Source organism: Lithobates pipiens, unplaced genomic scaffold (assembly GCF_037356315.1).
Source record: "Lithobates pipiens isolate NorthernLeopardFrog02 unplaced genomic scaffold, aLitPip1_a1.2 Scaffold_3, whole genome shotgun sequence".
Taxonomy (NCBI): Eukaryota; Metazoa; Chordata; class Amphibia; order Anura; family Ranidae; genus Lithobates; species Lithobates pipiens.
The window spans coordinates 96,599,504-96,621,827 of NW_027507790.1; the positions used below are offsets into that span (position 1 = coordinate 96,599,504).

Sequence of the window (22,324 nt, forward strand, 5' to 3'; positions counted from 1 at the left end):
ATGACAATGTAAAAGAAGATTGCTCGAAATTGTTGCAAATTTATAAAAAAAAAAAAAAAAAAAAAAAATCACATGTACATACAGTAGGTATTCACAGCCTTGAATTGAAATCAGATGCATCCTGTTTGAACTGATCATCCTTGAGATGTTTCTACAACTTAACTGGAGTCCACCTGTGGTAAAATCAATTGTTTGGACAGGATTGGGAAAGGCACACACCTGTCTATAGAAGGTCCCACAGTTAACAGTGCATGTCAGAGCACAAACCAAACCACGAAGTCCAGGTCTGCAGCATTGACGGCCCCAATGAGCACAGTGGCCTCCATCATCTGTAAATGGAAGAAGTTTGGAACCACCAAGACTCTTCCTAGAGTGGACCGCCTGGCCAAACTGAGTGATCGGGGAGAAAAGCATTAGTCAGGGACGTTACCAAGAACAAGATGGCAACTTTGGACAGAGCTCCAGCATTTCTCTGTGGAGACCGTAGAACCTTCCAGAAGAACAACCATCTCTACAGCACTCCACCAATCAGGCCTGTATGGTAGTGTGGCCAGAGGGAAGCACAGGACAGCCGGTCTGGAATTTGCCAAAAGGCACCTTTGGACTCTCAGACCACGAGGAACAAAATTCTCTGGTCTGCTAAAACAAAGATTGAACTCTTCGGCCTGAATGGCAAGCATGTCTGGAGGAAACCAGGCACTGCTCATCATCTGGCCAATACCATACCTTCAGTGAACATGGTGGTGGAAGCATCATGCTGTGGGGATTTCTTTCAGCAGCAGGAACTGGGAGACTAGTGAGGATCGAGGCAAAGATGAATGCAGCAATGTACAGAGACATTTTTATGAAAACCTGCTCCAGAGTGCTGTGGATATCAGACTGGGGCTAAGGTTCCTCTTCCAACAAGACGACCTTAAGCATCCAGCCAAGATAACAAAGGAGTGGCTACGGGACAACTCTGTGAATGTCCTTGAGTGGCCCAGCTAGAGCCCAGACTTGAACCCGATTGAACATCTCTGGAGAGATCTGAAAATGGCTGTGCATTGACACTCCCCGTCCAACCTGATGAAGCTTGACAGGTCCTGCAAAGAATCAGCGTGCTAAGCTTGTAGCATCATACTCTAAAAGACTTTAGGCTGTAATTGGTGCCAAAGGTGCTTCAACAAAGCATTGAGCAAAGGCTGTGAATACTTACGTACATGTGATGTTTAACTTTTTTATTTATTTATTAATTTGCAAATATTTCAAACAAACTTCTTTCACGTCATCATTGTGGGGTATTGTTTTTCAGAATTTTTAGGAAAATAATGAATTTAATCTGATTTGGAATAAGGCTGTAACATAACAAAATGTTTAAAAAGTGAAGCACTGTAAATATTTTCCATATGCACTGTAACCGATACAGCTGCAAGAGAGTTTTGTGCAGACTTACTGGCTGGATCACCAGGTGAAAATAGAAAAAAAAGCTTAAAAAAAAACACCCCCCCCTCACATCTAATAAATGGTAAGCTGCAATAAAATAAATGTGGGATTTGGTGTTTAATACTGCTTTAAGACATATACAATGTCCAGCCATAACTTTAGGACTGCTGGCCAGTTAAGTGAATAACATGGATTATCTTTTTACAATGGCATCTGAAAGCCAGTGGGGTATATAAGACCGCAAGTAAACATGTCACTGAGTGCCCATGCTGGCCCACGTCCACAGCCAAAAGAGCCTTCAATGGGCTTGTGAGAGCTGGATGACAGCAGAGCGATGGTAGAAAGTAGACTGGTCTGATGAATCAGATTTTCGCGTACATCAGATGCATAGTCGGGTGCATATGCTTTGCTTACTTGAAGAGATGCCAGGACACAGCATAGGAAAAAGACAAGCCAGCAGAAGCAGTGTGATGCTGAGAAACCTTGGGTCCTGCCAATCATGTAGTGGTTATTTGACATGTACCACCTGCCTAAACATTGTTGCTGACCAAGTACAACCCTTCATGGAAATGATATTCCCTGTTGCCGGTGACCTCTTTCAGTAGGATAATGCACCCTGCCACACCACAAAAATGGTTCAAGAATAGTTTAAGGAATACAAATGAATTTGAGGTGTTGACTTGGCTTCCAATTTTTACAGGTCTCAATCTATTGATCATCTGTGGAATGTGCTTTTAAAACAAGTCCAATCCATGGAACCCCTAGCTTACAGGACTTAAAGGATCTGTGACTTGGTGCCAGATACCACAGCATACTTTCAGAGGGCTAGTGGTGTCCATGCCTCAACAGGTCAGGGCTGTTTTGGCATCAGATATGGGAATTACTCAATATAAAGGTGAGTGGTCAAAAAGACATGGCTGATCGGTGTACAATATCTCAAAAAAAGCAAGTACACACTTTACATTTTTTTGTAAATATTGTAAATATTTTATTATATCTTTTCATGTACCAACACTGAAGAAATTACACTTTGCTACAATGTAAAGTAGTGAGTACAGCTTGTAAGTGTAAATTTGCTGTCACCTCAAAATAACTCAACACACAGCCATTAATGTCTAAACCACTGGCAACAAAAGTGAGTACACCCCTAACAGAAAATGTCCAAATTGGGCCCAATTAGTCATTTTTCCTCCCCGGTGTCATGTGACTCGTTTTACAAAGTTCCAAGTGTGAATGGGGAGCAGGTGTGTTAAATTTGGTGTTATCGCTCTCACTCTCTCATACGGGTCACTGGAAGTTCAACAGGGTACCTCATGGCAAAGAACTTTCTAAGGATCTGAAAAAAAAAAAAGAATTGTTGCTCTATATAAAGATGGCCTAGGCTATAAGAAGTTCGCCAAGACTCTGAAACGGAGCTGCAGCATGGTGGCCAAGACCATACAGTGGTTTAACAGGACAGGTTCCACACAGAACAGGCTAACCAAAGAAGTTGAGTGCACATGCTCAGCATCATATGCAGAGGTTGACTTTGGCAAATAGACTTATGAGTGCTGCCAGCATTGCTGCAGAAGTTGAAGGGGTGGGGGTCAGCCTCCCAGTGCTCAAACCATACGCCGCACACTGCATCAAATTGGTCTGCATGGCTGTTGTCCCAGAATGAAGTCTCTTCTAAAGATGATACACAAGAATGCCTGCAAACAGTTTTCTGAAGACAAGCAGACTAAGGACATGGATTACTGGAACCATGTCCTGTAGTCTGATGAGACCAACATAAACTTATTTGGTTCAGATGGTGTCAAGCATGTGTGGTGGCAACCAGGTGAGGAGTACAAAAGACAAGTGTACCTTGCCTACAGTCAAGCATGATGGTGGTAGTGTCATGGTCTGGGGCTGCATGAGTGCTGCCAGCACTGGGGAGCTACAGTTCATTGAGGGAACCATGAATGCCAACATGTGCTTTGACATACTGAAGCAGAGCATGATCCCAACCCTCTAGAGACTGGGCCACAGGGCAGTATTCCAACATGATAACAACCCCAAACACACCTCCAAGACGACCACTGCCTTGCTAAAGAAGCGGAGGGTAAATGTGATGGACTGGCCAAGCAGGTCTCCAGACCTAAACCCTATTGAGCATCTGTGGGGATTCCTCAAAATGTAAAGTGCAGTAGTGCAAGGTTTCTAACATCCACCAGCTCCATGATGTCATCATGGAGGAAGGGAAGAGAACTCCAGTGGCAACCTGTGAAGCTCTGATGAACTCCATGCCCAAGAGGGTTAAGGCAGTGCTGGAAAATAATGGTGGCCACACAAAATATTGACATTTCAGGTCCAATTTAGACATTTTCACTTAGGGGTGTACTCACTATTGTTGGCAGCGGTTTAGACATTAATGGCTGTGCATGGAGTTATTTTGAGGGGACAGAAATTTTTCACTGTTAAACAAGCTGTACACCCACTATTTTACTTGTAGCAAAGTGTCCTTTCTTCAGTGTTATCACATATAAAGATATAATAAAAATATTTACAAAAATGTGAGGGGTGTACTCACTTTTGTAAGATACTGTATATGATTTCAACCCATTGTAGATTACTCTAGGGAATGAACAGTGGAAAGCACCCTATATCACAACCAGATATCCAAAAACTTCTTGAAAATTTGGAATTACTGCATTGTGGGCCTAACAGCTGGATACTAAACAGTGGGTTGAGGAAAAGAGAATTCAATATCCCCTTACCTCTCATTCTTGGAAGACATTTGCCCATCCCTATAGATATCCTAAGACGAATGTCACATGAATGATTCTGTTATAGAAGAAAACTCACCACCAACAGGCATCTTACTATCTGCTATGCAGTCACCCCACTCACTGGCTGGACCAGCCAAATATCACTACCTTGCTAGCAAGATTATGTAGCTTTTGAGGCCAGTAAGGGAGTAAAATTACAGGATAAATAGAAGTCTCATCTATGATTCTGGTGGTGTGCTGTCAGCAGGAGACATGCACATCTGACATGGCTTACAGGAGCTTCTTTTGGCAAATTTGTTGCTGATAGGGCAGCCAATTCAAATTGTGATGTAAATGCAGCCCTAGACAGAAAAAACATGGCTACCAGGAAAACATGAACACTTAATTAAAACACAATAGATACTTGAATGGCCTACTACTGGCTAAACTGTTTGAACTCTTCCATTGTAGTTCTGGATCTGCTTCCTCCAGTCCAAGTAAAAAATGAAAAATAAATTGTGTATGAATGTGGGGTATTAGATTATGAGCTCCTTTAGGAGAAAGCAATGAATCTGAATGGTTCTGTGAACCACAGAAAACACCATGTACATAATACAGCAATGGGACAGGGTATAAGGGTCCTACTGCCCGATATACTGTTAAAATTAGTCAAAATGTGAACAAGATTACCATAGCATTATCAAGAGCATGATTATAGACAGACTGGTGGGACCTGTGCACTCGAACTACAAGCAAGAGATTTTATGGCGAGTACAAAAATCCTATGGTCTCATTCATTGAGGGACACACAAGTCTTGAACTGTCGTTACAACCAAAGGCAGTACAACTGAGGTGAGCAACAGCAAGCCAAATGCTAACAGATCCACTGTTGCCTGTTGGCCAACTAATTCTGTGTCAGATCTAGGACCCATCCCCCAGGACTCCTCCCCAGTTCGACAAAATGGAATTCACAATGAAAAGTTTACAAAAAACTGGAAGGACTTTCCTAACTCTAAAAGCAGGGTCCCTGTTCTTCTGTAACAGATAAACTGGCCTGTGTAAGGATTGAACTGACTTGTTTCAAAACAGGATGGTCAGGAGTGTAACTGGGAAACAGAACTGCCTTGAAGGAGGCAACCATAAGCCCCAAAACTCTAATGCAGAGGCAAAGAGTTAGGCAATCTCTGGACAGGATAGCAAAAGTCTGGGAAGAGAGAACTCAAGTTTTTCCTAGTGAAGAAGAACTCTGGCTTGAACTCTATCTATGACTACATGAAGATATGCCAAGCAATGCATCAGTATTAGTGCTGATTTCTGGAGAATCAGAATCATGACAACCCACTGGAACCTGTGCCAGCTATTTCCTCCGAAAAAAGATTATCTAGATATCCCACTTTAGGAGAAAGACTGGTCCCACTGGTAAAAAGTCAGAAAAAAAAAAAAAAACAAAGTCAGAAAAACGTATTGCATCTGGCTATAGAAATGTAGCTGAATCGGGATGTGCATGGTGGTTACCTAAAATAATGGTGTTATGCTGAATATTCATCATTGTATGCAGACCATGCAGTCTAATTGCTATACAGTTGATGTATGTTTGATAAGTTTCCTTCCTGGAGGAAGTTGTTACGATGAAACACATAGGAGTTAAGGGAATGGCATCATCATGTTGGAACCAGAAGTTATGGCATTAGGAGATACTGTGGTGTGATGGACATTCCAAGATCTGGGCCATGTTATGATGCTTTCCTTTAACAACTTTTTGAATGCCGTTTGACCATGTACAGTTGTGCTCATAAGTTTACAAATCCTGGCAGAATTTTTGATTTCTTGGACATTTTTCAGAGAATACGAATAATACAAAAACATCTTTCACTAATGGTTAGTGTTTGGCTGAAGCCATTTATTATCAATCAACTGTGTTTACTCTTTTTAAAATCATAATGGCAATCGAAACTACCAAAATGACCCTGATCAAAAGTTTCCATAACCTGGTGATTTTGGCCTGATAACATGCACACAAGTTGACACAAAGGGGTTTGAATGGCTATTAAAGGTAACCACCCTCACCTGTGATCTGTTTGCTTGTAATTAGTGTGTGTATAAAAGGTCAATGAGTTTCTGGACTCCTGACAGACCCTTGCATCTTTCATCCAGTGCTGCACTGACGTTTTGGGATTCTGAGTCATGGGGAAAGCAAAAGAATTGTCAAAGGATCTGCGGGAAAAGGAAGTTGAACTGTATAAAACATGAAAGGGATATAAAAAGATATTCAAGGAATTGAGAATGCCAATCAGCGGTGTTCAAACTCGAATCAAGAAGTGGAAAATGAGGGGTTCTGTTGAATCCAAACCACGGTCAGGTAGACCAACAGAGTTTCAGCCACAACTGCCAGGAAAATTGTTCGGGATACAAAAAAAAAAACCCCCACAAATAACTTCAGGTGAAATACAGGACTCTCTGAAACATGTGGTGTGGCTGTTTCAAGATGCACAATAAGGGGACCATTGAAGAAAGATGGGCTGCATGGTTGAGTCGCCAGAAGAAAGCCATTACTACACAAATGGCACAAAGTATCCCAGTTAAAATACACCAAACAGCACAGAGACAAGCCTCAAACCTTCTGGCATAAAGTAATTTGGAGCGATACCAAATTTGAGCTTTTTGCCCACAACCATAAATGCTACATTAGGAGAGGAGTCTACAAGGCCTATGATGAAAGATACGGGAGGTGGATCGCTGATGTTTTGGGGATGTGTGAGCTACAACGGCAAAGGAAATTTGGTCAAAATTGTTAGCAAGATGAATGCAGTATGTTATCAAATAATACTGGAGGAACATTTACATTCATCCAGGAAGCTGCACATGGGACGTACTTGGACATTCCAACATGGCAATGTTCCAAAACACAAGGCCAAGTCGACCTGCCATTCAGAATAAAGTGAAGGTTCTGGAGTGGCCATCTCAGTCTCCTGACCTCAATATCACTGAGCCACTCTGGGTAGATCTCAAACATGCAGTTAATGCAAGACAGCCCAAGAATTTAGAGGATCTGGAGGCTTTTTGCCAAGAGGAATGGGCAGCTTTACCATCTGAGATAAAGAGCCTCATCCACAAATACCACAAAAGACTTCAAGGTGTCATTGATGGTAAAGGGGGCAATACAATGTATTAAGAACTGGGGTATGTAAACTTTTAAACAGGCTCATTTGGGTAGTTTCTGTTGCCATTATGATTTAAAAAGTGTAAACACAGTTGATTGATAATAAATGGCTTCACCCAAACACCAACCATGAAAACCATTGAAAAAAAAGTTTTTGTGTCATCATTCATATTCTCTGAAAAATGGGCAAGAAATCAAATTCTGCCAGGTATGTAATTTTATGAGCAAAACTGTATATTATATGAGGATCATTCTTGGGGGGCAAGTCTGTGTCCAAGTAACAATCAAAGGGACTCAAGAAAGGTGAACTTTGGAGCACTTCTGTTTTTGATTACCATTGACTACATCAACATACTAGAGAGAGAATTTCTATACTGTGAAGAGAAACACAGATGTGTGAAGCACGTTTCTACAAACACTGCAGAGATCAGAAAATGTTTTTTGCATAGAATATAGATTTTCTATATTTACTGTTTATTTAGGTCTCTATATAGAGATGACAGATTTTACACACACACACACACATATACATATATATATATATATATATATATATATATATATATATATATATATATATATATATATATATATATATATTAAATGATGGAAAAGTCTTAAAAAAAAGGACTAGAACAAATTTGAAAATCTTAATTTTTTACATATGAGGTCAGTATATTTATTTTACATAATACCAGCTTTAAAGTGCACTGTTAGCGAGTGATGACCAGTCTTACTGACTGCTTATCACTGAAAAGCACTTCTATTGGCTTATGATGTAACAAGAGCTAGAGTGACATATGCCGACATGCTGTGCTTGTCTGATCACATTAGCTCAATCCACTTTTGTAAAAACTAAAATGTGAAAGTGGCATGACTTGAAGGTGACGCAGAATGTTTTACCTATAACGGTTCATATTGAGCATTATTACATATGCTTAATTAAGAATGCTTCTGAGTTTGTTGTTCAGAGGGTAGGATATGTGTACAGTATGGTCAGACGGAATGCTCTGTGGTGGTCCCAAAACTTTATATGGACACAGTAAATTGCATATTCCGCACAAAACATTTTGCATAAAAACACATTTGACTAACAAAATTAATCATGGGATGGCAGTCATAGGCAGTAATCATATATCATTGAACCACATTGTTCTCTAAACCCTTACACGTCTGACAGAAAAACATTTGTGTACAATTTTTGTACTTACTGCAATAGTCACATTTTGCAGCAAGTGAAAAGGGTTGATGTTTTGTTATGATATAATACAGTTCAATCAGCAACACTGTAAAGCAATTCAAGGTAAACCAATCACAGCGCAGATAACAGCTGAGAGTGAAATTTTAAAAAGACTTTGATCGGTTCCTATAAAATACCACACTTTGCTTTTAAATAAACCTGCAGCTCTCAATACACTAAATATTCGATGTGCAGTGCTACTGACAAATCTTTGAAAGAGCCATAATGGAGTAAGGAACATTTTTAGGAATGCAGTACTCCAAGATTTCAAACGTAGAGTAAGGCTGACCACAGGTTATGCAATTTTCTTTCCTTCAACCACAGACTGTGTTGATGGGGCAATCCCTCCTGCTGCGCAATTTTATTCTGACAATGGGAGGATTCCCCACCGTCAGAATACAATGATCACTTCTGGTTACTATAGCCGTCGTCAAAGATCATACGAAAAAACACAGACAGGCTGGCTGTACCGAAGACGATCAATAGATTGACTTCAGTACAACCAGCCTGCCCGTAGATGCTGAACCAGATGCATTCCAATCCGTCTATGGTCTGCTTAACTTGCAAGACAACTTTCCAAATATGTCCTAAATACTATGAATTCCAGAAGTCAAGGATTATCCTTCATAAAAATACAAAAAACCGAAGCTTAGACCATGCAGGTGTAAAACAAGAAAAAGTTTTAAACAGTTTGAAAAGAGGAAGAAGAAACAATTAGCCTGAGCTGCCCACCTAACCACGTGTACTATAGAGAGAAAGTAAACACTAAAGTGGGTCTCGGCATCTATACAAAATAAGCTGCATTGTGCATAACCTTTACCAAGAGGTTCAAGAGCGGACAGAATGGATCTACAAAGATCTACAAAGTATTTTATGGATAAAAAAAAAAAAAACAACTTTGTATTGATGATTTTTAAAATATTTCTTAAAATGGTCATAAATCTCACATATGAAATATGAATAAAGCACATCCTTCTATACTGTGTTCTTGCCTCTATCCAAAGCACTAGTGTATTTTCACTCCGATACCTCCATCTTCTGTTATCTGCATTTGCTACTTCTGACACCTCTTCCCACCAGCAATAAATAACTGGTGATGCGGAGGAGAGCTCCAGCACAGAGTCTGTGATTAAGAGCCACAGCTGTGCATGTACCTTGAGGAGAGGTGTCCCCCCTTTCCCTCCAATCAGGGCTCAGAGCTCTGCAGTGTGAGACTTCAGATCCCCACCCCATGCTTTGCAGAGCTGGCAGATGCTGTGTAAAATGTGTGTTTTGGAAGACTGTTGGGAAAAGATTTAAGCAGATAAACAGGTACAACATATGTAGGAGGATTTGTTTAAGCTTTGTGCATCACCTGATTCTAGTCATTTCACTGGGTATATATAAGGGTTTACTACCAAGTTAAGGGCACATTTCTTGGTTTCCCTCTGGTAACCAATTATTCCCTTACTGCAGGATGGAAATATGAAACAAATTACACAAAATGGCAGAGACAATATTTTTGCTTAGGGTCTTCAAACCAGGGCCATGTGATAATCATTATGTGACACCCACTACACTTAAAGCGGGAGTCCGCCGGGACTCCGCGTTTTTTTTTTTTTTAAGCCAGCAGCTACAAATACTGCAGCTGCTGACTTTTAAAATAATGACACTTACCTGTCCAGCGCGCCCGCGATGTCGGCACCCGAAGCCGATCTCTAGATCGTCTCTCGGGTCCTGCCGCCGCCATCTTGGGTATGGGAATCAGGAAATGGAGCCTTTCGGCTTCATTTCCTGGTTCCCTACTGCGCATGCGCGAGTCGCGCTGCGCAATAAGGACGGTCCCCGCTGCCTCTGGGATCTGTGTGTTTCCCAGCAGGCAGCGGGGCACTTGCGGAAAGGGGCGTAATCTACGCCCCTTTCCGCAGAGAGCTATCCCGGAAGTGGGTGCAGATACCCTTTACTGTACAGGTATCTGCACCCCCCCCCCCTGAAAGGTGCCAATTGTGGCGCCGGGGGCGGGGGGGGTTCCGATGAGCGGAAGGTCCACTTTAGGGTGGACCTCCGCTTTAAACTGCTGGATACTCAAATTCAAGTAGATTTTCAGTATAAATTGAAATTGGGCACACTTGTCTACATGTGGTAACACAAGGGGAGGGAAGTGCAAAGCACTCATGTCAACTGCAATAACCCACTAACAATCTGAATTCACTTTACTAAATTCAGAGAAGTACAAGATTAAATCTAGTTGACTATTATAGGAACTGCAGTTTTTCTTTTTTTTTTAAAGTCTCAAAAACCCACGTGTACGTGTTAACCTTTTCTGTAGATGCTGGGTGTTACAGGGATCAAGATATTTGATAACAGATTTCTGCACAATTAGGTTTCCTAGATCGGTACTTTCTTTACCTCTTTATCCATGCCTACGATTTGCCTCTTGGAAAGCTTTTCCAGCTCGATGGACGCGTTGTTGGCATGAGTCTCCACCTCCTTCTGCAGCTTAAGGCGGTGCTCGTCCATCTCAGCCTTCAGCTTATTCTCCAGGGCGATCAGCTGCTTCTGGTGCTGGCGCCGCATCCGCTTATATCCTGACATCTGTTCCCGCAACTCGTTCTCCTGCTCATGCTCATGGATCTGCCTTGTAACCTATGAACACAGCCAAGTTTCACATTAGACTACAGCAAACCAAAACATTAACACTCATTTTCCAAAGTACGAAAATCAAGAAGTCGAATGATAGAAAGCACATTTACCTTTTATGTGCTATGCAAGAAAGAGGGTGTAACTGCTAGCTATGGAAAACCATCTCTGCATTCAAACCTTAAATATATGTAGGTAATTTAATTAAAGTATATGCAAACCCTTACCTTGCAAAACAACCCATTCAGTTCAAAATAGAAATAGGCAACATTTGTGTGTGTTATATATCATGCAGGGGTACATGTCAGCTCAAGTCTTGGCCATTGGAGGACAGGCAGACTGTTCTCTCAAAACAGGCAGAAAACTGAGCATGCAGGGAAGGATGTACTCTCATGCCTAGCGTGGTCAATTTGAAATAGAAAAGCAGGGGACTGGCAGGATCACCAGGTATTTCACACAAAGTAAGAAACACAAAGGGGACAGGATACTATTTAACACAAGTACATGATACAACAGACACATCAGGAATATGAAATGTTGGGGTAACATTCTTTAAAAGTGGATAGGCAGTATTTCCATATCATATAGACATGTGAATAGCACTCAGCCTATTTAGAATACTGACAGCGGCCACAGCTGCTCGCATCTAGCTGCACACAAAGTGATTACCTGTGGTTAGGGACAGATGTCCAAGCCTGGATGCAGCTGACTGTATCCATGCTTGGACACCCATCCAGAACTGTAGGTAAATGTTTTATGTGTGGCTACATGCAAACAGTGACGGTTACGGTGACAGGCTGACATTCGTTTAAATAGGCCAAGCACCTGCTATTGTTCTCATGCCCTGGTCATTTCGGCAGCAAGAATCCACCGATTCTTGCCACTGCATGTAAACTGCAGTGTGATAGAGGCCTTAAAGTTTAAGAAATCAAATTTCAGTCGTATTTGTGTTTAAAGAAAGAAATGTTTAAGACAACATGAAAGATGAAAACCTGACAAATAAAGCTACATACAAGCATTCATTGCACACAATATATCCATTTGACAAAAGGGAGGCTTCACATGGATAGGAGACTATTGTTTAGTTATAATGGCCTACGAAGCCTTCTTTGGGCTTGATGACGTCACTATTCTTGTCCGCTGGAGCTTGCGGTGCAGGATTGGTCTTGAGCTGGGAGTAGGGTTGTCCCGATACTGCTTTTTTTTTTTTTAAATACTCGTCAATACCGATTACCAATATTTTTGTCATGTGACAGTGTCAGTAATTATTTATTTTTTACAATATCGCTCTCTCTATAATATATGAGAGAGAGAGAGAGAGAGAGAGAGAGAGAGAGAGAGAGAGAGAGAGAGAGAGAGAGAGAGAGAGAGAGAGAGAGAGAGAGAGAGAGAGAGAGAGAGAGAGAGAGAGAGAGAGAGAGAGAGAGAAGAGAGAGAGAAGGAGAGAGAGAGAGAAGAGAGAGAGAGAGAGAAGAGAGAGAGAGAGAGAGAGAGAGAGAGAGAGAGAGAGAGAGGAGAGAGAGAGAGAGAGAGAGGAGAGAGAGAGAGAGAGAGAGAGAGAGAGAGAGAGAGAGAGAGAGAGAGAGAGAGAAGAGAGAAGACGTAAAAAAAAAAAAATAAGATAATTTTCACTTTAAAATATTTATTACAATGTTTTTTTAGTTTGTTTTTTATTAAACCCTGTTGGGGGGGGGGGGAGGGGGGCTTTGGTGAGATGTTAGGGGTCTTTGATACATGGAAAGGGGACTGAGGATAGAGATTCCCCAGTCCCTTTTTCAGCAGCCTCAGCTGCACTGAACCTGAGGACAGGAGACATCCATAAACAGAAGCATCGCAAACAGTTTACAATGCTCAGTTATGAATCGACAGAGTCAGTGATCACTGACTTTGTGCATTCAGAAAGGGAGGAGCCAGTAAATGACAACTTTACCAGCTCATCCTTCCTCCGCTCTCCATCCTGAAAGATATGGGACAGGGGGAGCGGAGGATAACGAGGGGGGGGATGGGTCGACCAGAGGAGCACATGTAAGGGGAACGTAGGAGGACAGGGGGGGGGGAACCAGAGCACAGAGTGGACTGGAAGAGCCCACAGAGGAGCATACAGGGGACACTCAGAGATAATCGGTGTGGAGGTGGGAGAAGTAATAATCACTGTTCTCCCTGAGTGGCTTTCATTAAAGCAGCTGAAAGCCGCAGAGGGGAGGGGAGGGGAGGAGAAGCGGCTGTCAGCTGCTTTAATGAAAGCCACACAGGGAGATTGGGGATTATAACTTCCTCCGCATTGATCATCCCAAGTATCAGGACAACCCTAGCTGGGAGGATCAGGTGAGTATATCCCCGCTCTCCTCTACCCTTAAAAAACAACTAGCAGTTAACGTGTGCAGTGATGGCACAGCCCCACTGCATGGGGAAACAAGCTTTTTTGCCTCGAGTTGGGCTTTAAACTTAAGGAGATAGTTGATATACCAGCAAAGTAACTAGCATTTTTTTTAGATGGAGGTCAGCACTGAAAGCCCCATATTTCTTTCATGACAAGTTAACTTTAAGAGATCCTTTTCATTATCTCATCTTTGAGAACAATAGATATTTGAAAAACAATAATGATCTCTATATGTGTTTATACACTGCTTCCACCGACACCATTTAATCTTAACCTAAGCATGGAAACTCCATTAACCCTAACACTCTAAGCCGGTGTACAGCATCTTTACTTTTTTTGTGCAAAAAAAATCTTATATGATCAGCACTCACAGCCATTGGTTGTCACTCTCATAGACTGCTGGTTTTCCAGCATGTCCGGTCATGGGACCAGCTTCTGTCAGACAGGCAACTGCACAAACTGTCTGAATTAGGGTCCATGCACACTGGGCTTAAACGCTTCTACAGAAGTTTTGCTTTTCTTCTCTTTCCTGTAGAAACAGCTCAAGGTTATCCTATGTCTCCAAGTACATTAGGGTGTTTGTGGCATATTTCAAGAGGAGAGTTTAGAGGCAGAAACCCCCCCCCCCCCAAAAACCATCACTAGTGCATTTTTGAGAGGAGTTTTCCGGTGGAAAAAAAGCCTAAACGCTCACAAACATACCTAAATGCGGCATTTCGGAGCGTTGGGTCTTTTCAAGTGTACTTTGAAAAATGAGCAGAGGGGAATCTTTTAGAAAAAAATCTTATAAAAGCAAAATACCCATAAACTGTCCTAAACTCTTGTGCAATACAACCTACTATGAGCAATTCTTTATGCCACTTTTTCTGCCAGAGTGCATAGATCCTTAAAAAGTTCCACTGCATAATTCTCCATCTCCAGTTAGAAGGTGGTAAAAAAAAACAAAAAGAAATGGCCTTCCTCCCCCACACCTTAATTATTGCAATGAGATGTCTGGGTACAATTTGTGGGGTCCATGAGAAAAGCACAGCAAACAAGGCAGCGTATATAGTTCTTGAAAAACATTGAAGGGATCTGTTTTTGCAATGTATGATGTCTTAAAAGAGTTTTGACAACAAATTTGGCTTAACCACTTGAGATCCGCGCTATAGTAAAAAGACGTGTATAGCGCGGATCTCAATTTCCGGGACTACGTCTATTGACGTCGTCCCCTTTAAGAGTTCCCCGCGCGCTCCCGGGAGCGCGCATCGGGGAAAATCTGTGTTGGCCGTGTCCGCTGTACACAGCCAATCACAGATCACTGTAAACGGCCAATCACAGCGGCCGTTTACAGCGCGATTGCCTCCTCCAATGGGTGATGATCTCAAATGTAAACAAATGAGATCATCACCCATTGCCGAACGTGTCTCCTCACACAGCGATAGCGTGTGAGGAGACCGAAGGTGTTTGTGAGTGTAAAAGTGACAGTAAACTGATAAAAACCCCATCTGTGCCCAGATCTACCCTGCCAGTGCCCAGATCTACCCTGCCAGTGCCCTGCCAGTGCCCAGATCTACCCTGCCAGTGCCCACCTGTGCACCGCCAGTGCCCACCTGTGCACCACCAGTGCCCGCCAGTGCCCCGCCAGTGCCAGCCAGTGCCAATCGGTGCCCATCTGTACCAATCGGTGCCCATCTGTGCCTCAGCAGTGCCCATCTGTGCCGCCTAAGCAGTGCCCATCTGTGCCGCCTAAGCAGTGCCCATCTGTGCCCATCTGCTGCCTTATCAGTGCACATCCGTGCAATAAATCAGTGCACATCTGTGCCGACCTATCAGTGCCCATCTGCAGACTCAGCAGTGCCCATCTGTGCTGACTCAGCAGTGCCCATCTCTGCCGCCTCAGCAGTGCCCATCTGCCGCCTCAGCAGTGCCCATCTGCCGCCTCAGCAGTGCCCATCTGCCGCCTCAGCAGTGCACATCCGTGCAATAAATCAGTGCACATCCGTGCAATAAATCAGTGCACATCTGTGCCGACCCATCAGTGCCCATCTGCCGCCTCAGCAGTGCCCATCTGTGCCGCCTCAGCAGTGCCCATCTGCCGCCTCAGCAGTGCCCATCTGCCGCCTCATCAGTGCACATCCGTGCAACAAATCTGCACATCTGTGCAATAAATCAGTGCACATCTGTGCCGACCCATCAGTGTCCATTTGTGCCACCTCAAAAGCGCCCATCTGTGCCACCTCAAAAACGCCCATCTGTGCCACCTCATCAGTGCCCATCAGTGCTACAATGGCTAAACGCGTCTTTTCCGCTGAGGAGGCGTACCAAATTATTTCCGCGGCCGACGAGAGCAACGGGGAGCTCTCCTCTTCCGATTCCTTTTCGGATTCGGATTCTGAAGACGTAACTTATGAGCCAGTCCTCAGCAGTGAAACACTGACTGATGAATCCGAGGAGGAAGATATCCGGCCCATCAAGCGAAGGCGTTCTAGTGAGGCAGTGCCGTCCACCAGCACCGCAGTGCCGTCCACCAGCACCGCAATGCCGTCCACCAGCACCGCAATGCCCCAGCAAGAAAGGCCAAGTACCAGTGGGGTGTCATCTCAGCCCCAAAGGGTTAGGAGCCATGCTGGCCTTCCCTATGCCCTTCAGAACCCCTTGTGGCTTCCTCCTAATTCAGGAGAGGCCAATGTTCCCCCTTTCACCGCCCAGCCAGGAGTCCAGGTGGACACGGAGAATTTTAGCCCCATCGATTTTTTTAATTTAATTTTTACGGAGGACATGTTGGCGTCAATTGTGGCCCAGTGCAACCTGTATGCACAACAATTTATTTTTCAAAATCCGACCTCCTATTATGCCCGTCCCTACGAATGGAGAGACCTAACGGTGGAGGAGTTCAAGCTTTTTTTAGGCCTCACATTTAATATGGGACTCAACAAAAAAAAACAATTACGTACCTACTGGTCAACCCACCCCCTCCACCACTCACCGCTCTTCTCCGCGGTAATGCCCAGAACCAGGTATCAGATGATCCTGAGGTTCTTACATTTCAGTGACAATTCCCAATGCCTTCCACGAAATGATCCAAATTTTGACCGCCTTTACAAAATTCGACCAATACTAAATTATTTTTCTGAAATATTCCCCAAATTGTTTACCCCGGACCAACACATATGTGTGGATGAGTCCCTTATTAAATTTAGTGCCAGGCTTAGGATGAAGCAATTTATGCCCAGCAAAAGGGCCCGCTATGGGGTGAAGATCTACAAATTATGTGACCGAGCCACAGGGTACACATATTCCTTCAAGGTGTACGAAGGGAAGGACACCCAGCTACAGCCCCCTAATTGTCCGGATTATTTGGGATCCAGCGGAAAAATTGTTTGGGACCTCATATACCCCCTACTGGATAAAGGCTACCACCTCTATGTAGACAACTTCTACACATCTCTGCCCCTGTTCCACAACCTTCACCGGAAGAAGACGCCAGCATGTGGCACTGTAAAAAAGAACCGGAAGGGCTTTCCTCAAAGTCTGGTGAACAAGAAGCTGCGGAAAGGAGAAACCGCAAGTCTAAGAAACAAGGAGGTTCTGGCAGTGAAGTGGAGGGACAGAAGGGATGTGTATATGTTGTCTTCTATCCACAACGATACCTTCGTAGAAATCCCCAGAAGGAATGGCCCCGTAAAGAAACCCAAATGTATTTCAGAGTATAATTTGTTCATGGGAGGAGTCGACTTCAACGACCAAATGATGGAACCATATCTGGTCTCAAGACGGACATATCATTGGTACAAAAAAGTAGTAATTTATTTTTTTCAATTGGCCATTTACAATTCATATGTAATTTACAGCAACGCCACCCAAAACCCCAAACGTTTCTTTGGCTACCAGGAGGAAGTTTTCACAGCCCTTATTTTCCCAAACGGCCCACCAGAAAATATCAGATCAGACGTTGTAAGTCGACTCTCCGAGCGCCACTTTCCGGATAAAATTCCCCCCACACCAGCAGGCAAAAGACGCCAAAAAAGATGTAAGGTGTGTACCAAAGCAGGAGTCAGAAGAGACACATCTTATTATTGTGCACAATGTCCTTCCCAACCAGGCCTCTGTATAGGCGACTGTTTTCGGCGTTACCATACTTCAATAAATTTTTAGTGAAGTATGGTAAACATAATCCTCAGTTCCTGCCTTCATACACCTTCACACCCCTTATGCCACTGCCTGCTCTGTAACGGACCCTGGCTTGTTATTTGACCACTCTTATGCCTGCCGATTCTGTACATACCGCTGCCTGATCTGGAACTGACCCTGGACTGTTATTCGACCACGCTTCTGTCTAACGATTCTGTACATACCTCTGCCTCATCTGGAACTGACCCTGGACTGTTATTCGACCATGCTTCTGTCTAACGATTCTGTATATATCTCTGCCTGATCTGGAACTGACCTTGGACTGTTTGACCACGATATTTGCCTGCCTCTTGGACTGATCTTGTATTCTGCAACTGGACTAGCGGGATTCAACACGGGGTCTCACATATGTGAGGGGCTCCAGTATAGTTTTTCTGGAAGAAGAAAACAATTTTCTTTGTTTTCTTATTCCTAGATTAGGGTCTGGAGACTCGGAGGCTTCAAAGAGATTTGGGAGGGAGAAGCCTCTACCCCTATCCCCATTCTGTCCTGAACGAGGCTCTACTTTTGTCTGCTGCCTGTAGGACTTACTGCCATCATGCCGCACTGACCACACCACAAGGACCTGCCTACTACCAGGACCAATATTTTTGGCACTGCTGACATCTCTGCACTAACCCTGGACTGTAATATGGACAGTATCCCTGCCTGCTGCCTGAAAAACTGTGTTCGCCGTTGCTGACCAAGTCCCTGCCTGCTGCCTGGACCAGTGATATCCTCCTGTGGACAACTGCGCTTCTAAAACCACAGGTAATCTTTTCTTTACCCTTTGCTCAGCATAATGTATTTGGGGGTGTAATTCTTGGTATGTGCAGGCTATGTGTCCCTGGAACGCCGACGGTGTTTCTTGCATGTTGCGCCTCTGTATTTGGTCAGGCTGTGTAAAAGTCTCACACATGTGGTATCGTTATACTCAGGAGGAGTAGTAGAACGTATTTTGGGGTGTTATTTTTGCTATGTAAATGCTATGCGTTGGAAATATCTTATAAACGGACAACTTTGTGTAAAAAAAAATGCGTTTTCATTTTTTTCCACATTTTCCGAAAACTTCTGGAAAAAAATGAACCATTGAAAAGACTCATTATGCCTCATAGATTATACGTTGGGGTGTTAGCTTTCCAAAATGGGGTCATTTTCTGGACGTTTCCATTGCCCTGGTGTTCCAGGGCCTTCAAAACTGTAATAGGTGGTTGAGAAATGAAATGTGTAATTTATGCTCCTAGAATGCCTGAAGGTGCTACTTCAAAATTAGGCCTCTGTATGTGGTCAGGCTGTGTAAAAGTCTCACACATTTGGTATCGTTATACTCAGGAGGAGTAGTAGAACGTATTTTGGGGTGTTATTTTTGCTATGTAAATGCTATGCGTTGGAAATATCTTATAAACGGACAACTTTGTGTAAAAAAAAATGCGTTTTCATTTTTTTCCACATTTTCCGAAAACTTCTGGAAAAAAATGAACCATTGAAAAGACTCATTATGCCTCATAGATTATACGTTGGGGTGTTAGCTTTCCAAAATGGGGTCATTTTCTGGACGTTTCCATTGCCCTGGTGTTCCAGGGCCTTCAAAACTGTAATAGGTGATTGAGAAATGAAATGTGTAATTTATGCTCTTAGAATGCCTGAAGGTGCTACTTCAAAATTAGGCCTCTGTATGTGGTCAGGCTGTGTAAAAGTCTCACACATGTGGTATCGTTATACTCAGGAGGAGTAGTAGAACGTATTTTGGGGTGTTATTTTTGCTATGTAAATGCTATGCGTTGGAAATAGCTTATAAACGGACAACTTTGTGTAAAAAAAAATGCGTTTTCATTTTTTTCCACATTTTCCGAAAACTTCTGGAAAAAAATGAACCATTGAAAAGACTCATTATGCCTCATAGATTATACGTTGGGGTGTTAGCTTTCCAAAATGGGGTCATTTTCTGGACGTTTCCATTGCCCTGGTGTTCCAGGGCCTTCAAAACTGTAATAGGTGGTTGAGAAATGAAATGTGTAATTTATGCTCCTAGAATGCCTGAAGGTGCTACTTCAAAATTAGGCCTCTGTATGTGGTCAGGCTGTGTAAAAGTCTCACACATTTGGTATCGTTATACTCAGGAGGAGTAGTAGAACGTATTTTGGGGTGTTATTTTTGCTATGTAAATGCTATGCGTTGGAAATATCTTATAAACGGACAACTTTGTGTAAAAAAAAATGCGTTTTCATTTTTTTCCACATTTTCCGAAAACTTCTGGAAAAAAATGAACCATTGAAAAGACTCATTATGCCTCATAGATTATACGTTGGGGTGTTAGCTTTCCAAAATGGGGTCATTTTCTGGATGTTTCCATTGCCCTGGTGTTCCAGGGCCTTCAAAACTGTAATAGGTGATTGAGAAATGAAATGTGTAATTTATGCTCTTAGAATGCCTGAAGGTGCTACTTCAAAATTAGGCCTCTGTATGTGGTCAGGCTGTGTAAAAGTCTCACACATGTGGTATCGTTATACTCAGGAGGAGTAGTAGAACGTATTTTGGGGTGTTATTTTTGCTATGTAAATGCTATGCGTTGGAAATATCTTATAAACGGACAACTTTGTGTAAAAAAAAATGCGTTTTCATTTTTTTCCACATTTTCCGAAAACTTCTGGAAAAAAATGAACCATTGAAAAGACTCATTATGCCTCATAGATTATACGTTGGGGTGTTAGCTTTCCAAAATGGGGTCATTTTCTGGACGTTTCCATTGCCCTGGTGTTCCAGGGCCTTCAAAACTGTAATAGGTGGTTGAGAAATGAAATGTGTAATTTATGCTCCTAGAATGCCTGAAGGTGCTACTTCAAAATTAGGCCTCTGTATGTGGTCAGGCTGTGTAAAAGTCTCACACATGTGGTATCGTTATACTCAGGAGGAGTAGAAGAATGTATTTTGGGGTGTTATTTGTGGTATGCACATTCCGTGTGGGAGAAATAAGCTATTACAATGAAAATTTTGTGAAAAAAAAAAAAAAAAAAAAAAAATCGTAATTTTGCAAAGAATTATGGGAAAAAATGACAACTTAAAATAACTAACCATGCCTCTTACTAAATACATTGGAATGTCTACTTTCCAAAAAGGGGTCATTTGGGGGGCATTTGTACTTTCCTGGCTTGTTAGGGTCTCAAGAATGGAGATAGGCCTTAGTACATCAGATGTGATCTTTTTTTGCAAATCTTTACGATTTGCACCATAGCTTGTAGACTCTATAAATTTCACACAGATCATATAATATGCAAAAATTTGAGTTATTTTTACCAAAGATGTGTAGTAGTATAAATTGTGGCCAAAATTTATGAAGAAAAATTGCTAATTTGCTAAATTTTGTCACAGAAACGAAGAAAAATTCATTTTTTTTCAAAATTTTCGGTCTTTTTTCATTTATAGCGCAGAAAATAAAAAACCGAGAGGTGATCAAATACCACCAAAAGAAAGCTCTATTGGTATGAAGAAAAGGACAAAAAAATCATTTGGTTACAGTGTTGCATGACTGAGTAATTGTCATTCAAAATGTGAGAGCACTGAAAGCTGAAAATTGGTCTGGGACTGAGGGGGGTTTAAGTGCCCAGTAAGCAAGTGGTTAAATCTGTGGGCCAGATAAAGAAAAAAAAAGTTCCCGATTTTACCATTATTTTACATGATTTATATAGCGCCAATAGTTTGTGCATGGCTTTACAAAATGCAGGGATACAGTTCAGTTACAATACAATTCAATATAAGAGGGCTTAGAGGGCCCTGTTTGTTAGAGCTTATAATCTAAAAAGGGAAGTCAAATGATACAAACACAAATACTTTCAGATGGAGAGGTCTCTGTCAAACGGACCCGTCTGCTCAGGGGGGGGGGGGGGGAATTTCTCAGCTGATCCCTGCTGAGCAGGCGGGCGACAGGTCTGTGTCTGCTCCACTATGCAGAGTGACACAACCCCGCTGTTCTCTATGGGGCGGTTGGATAGAAACAGACTGCCTGTCCATTTCCATTCGACTGTCGTCCAGTCGGACCTGCCGGGACTAATGGGTAACTTATCCCTGGCCATCTGTTAAAGAATCCCTTGAACTCCCGTTTGAGAGGAGGAAGGGTCTCTGCAACCTCTACTTTTTTAATTTGGGTGTTGGGGTCTTCCCGACTTTCTAATCCACCCTCAAAAGTCTTTCTTGCTTTTAAAGCAGTTTTAAATCCAAATGCAAATATATTGCAGCTAATCAATTCTTAGGTGTGATGGCTGCATTCGTTTTTTAGACCCTCTTTTCTATTTTAATTTGTTGATCTAGAGACAGTAAGTCTGTTTTTCAAAAAGAAGCGCTCTCTTCCAGATATCTCAGTTTAAAAGGATGAGGCAAACCATTTAAAACGGTCAGAGCAGGGCTCGAGTCCTGCGGGAACGCATGGGAACGGCGTTCCCGTACTATTTCCACAACGGGTACGCCGTTCCCATTAGCAGCCCGAGTAGCCCGCCGCTCGTGCGCAGCCCGCCGCTCCTCTGCTGCCCGAGTCAGTGACTGGTTGCTAGGCTAGGGCCGCTCCGCGTCTAGCAACCGGTCACATGACATCGGCCGTACACGTGGGCACGCACGGAGTCAGTGGGCAG

At 42.8% G+C, this 22,324-nt stretch overlaps 1 protein-coding gene across 10 annotated transcripts in view; it reads right to left on the reverse strand.

Moving 5' to 3' along the window:
* Nucleotides 1-22,324, reverse strand: part of TAOK3 (TAO kinase 3) — a 401,409-nt gene that overhangs the window by 75,818 nt on the left and 303,267 nt on the right. For all 10 annotated transcript variants that reach the window (XM_077462074.1, XM_077462072.1, XM_077462066.1 and 7 more), the window contains one exon: nt 10,940-11,176. In XM_077462074.1, coding sequence (XP_077318200.1) covers nt 10,940-11,176 — 237 coding nt within the window. The remainder of the gene's footprint in view (nt 1-10,939; nt 11,177-22,324) is intronic.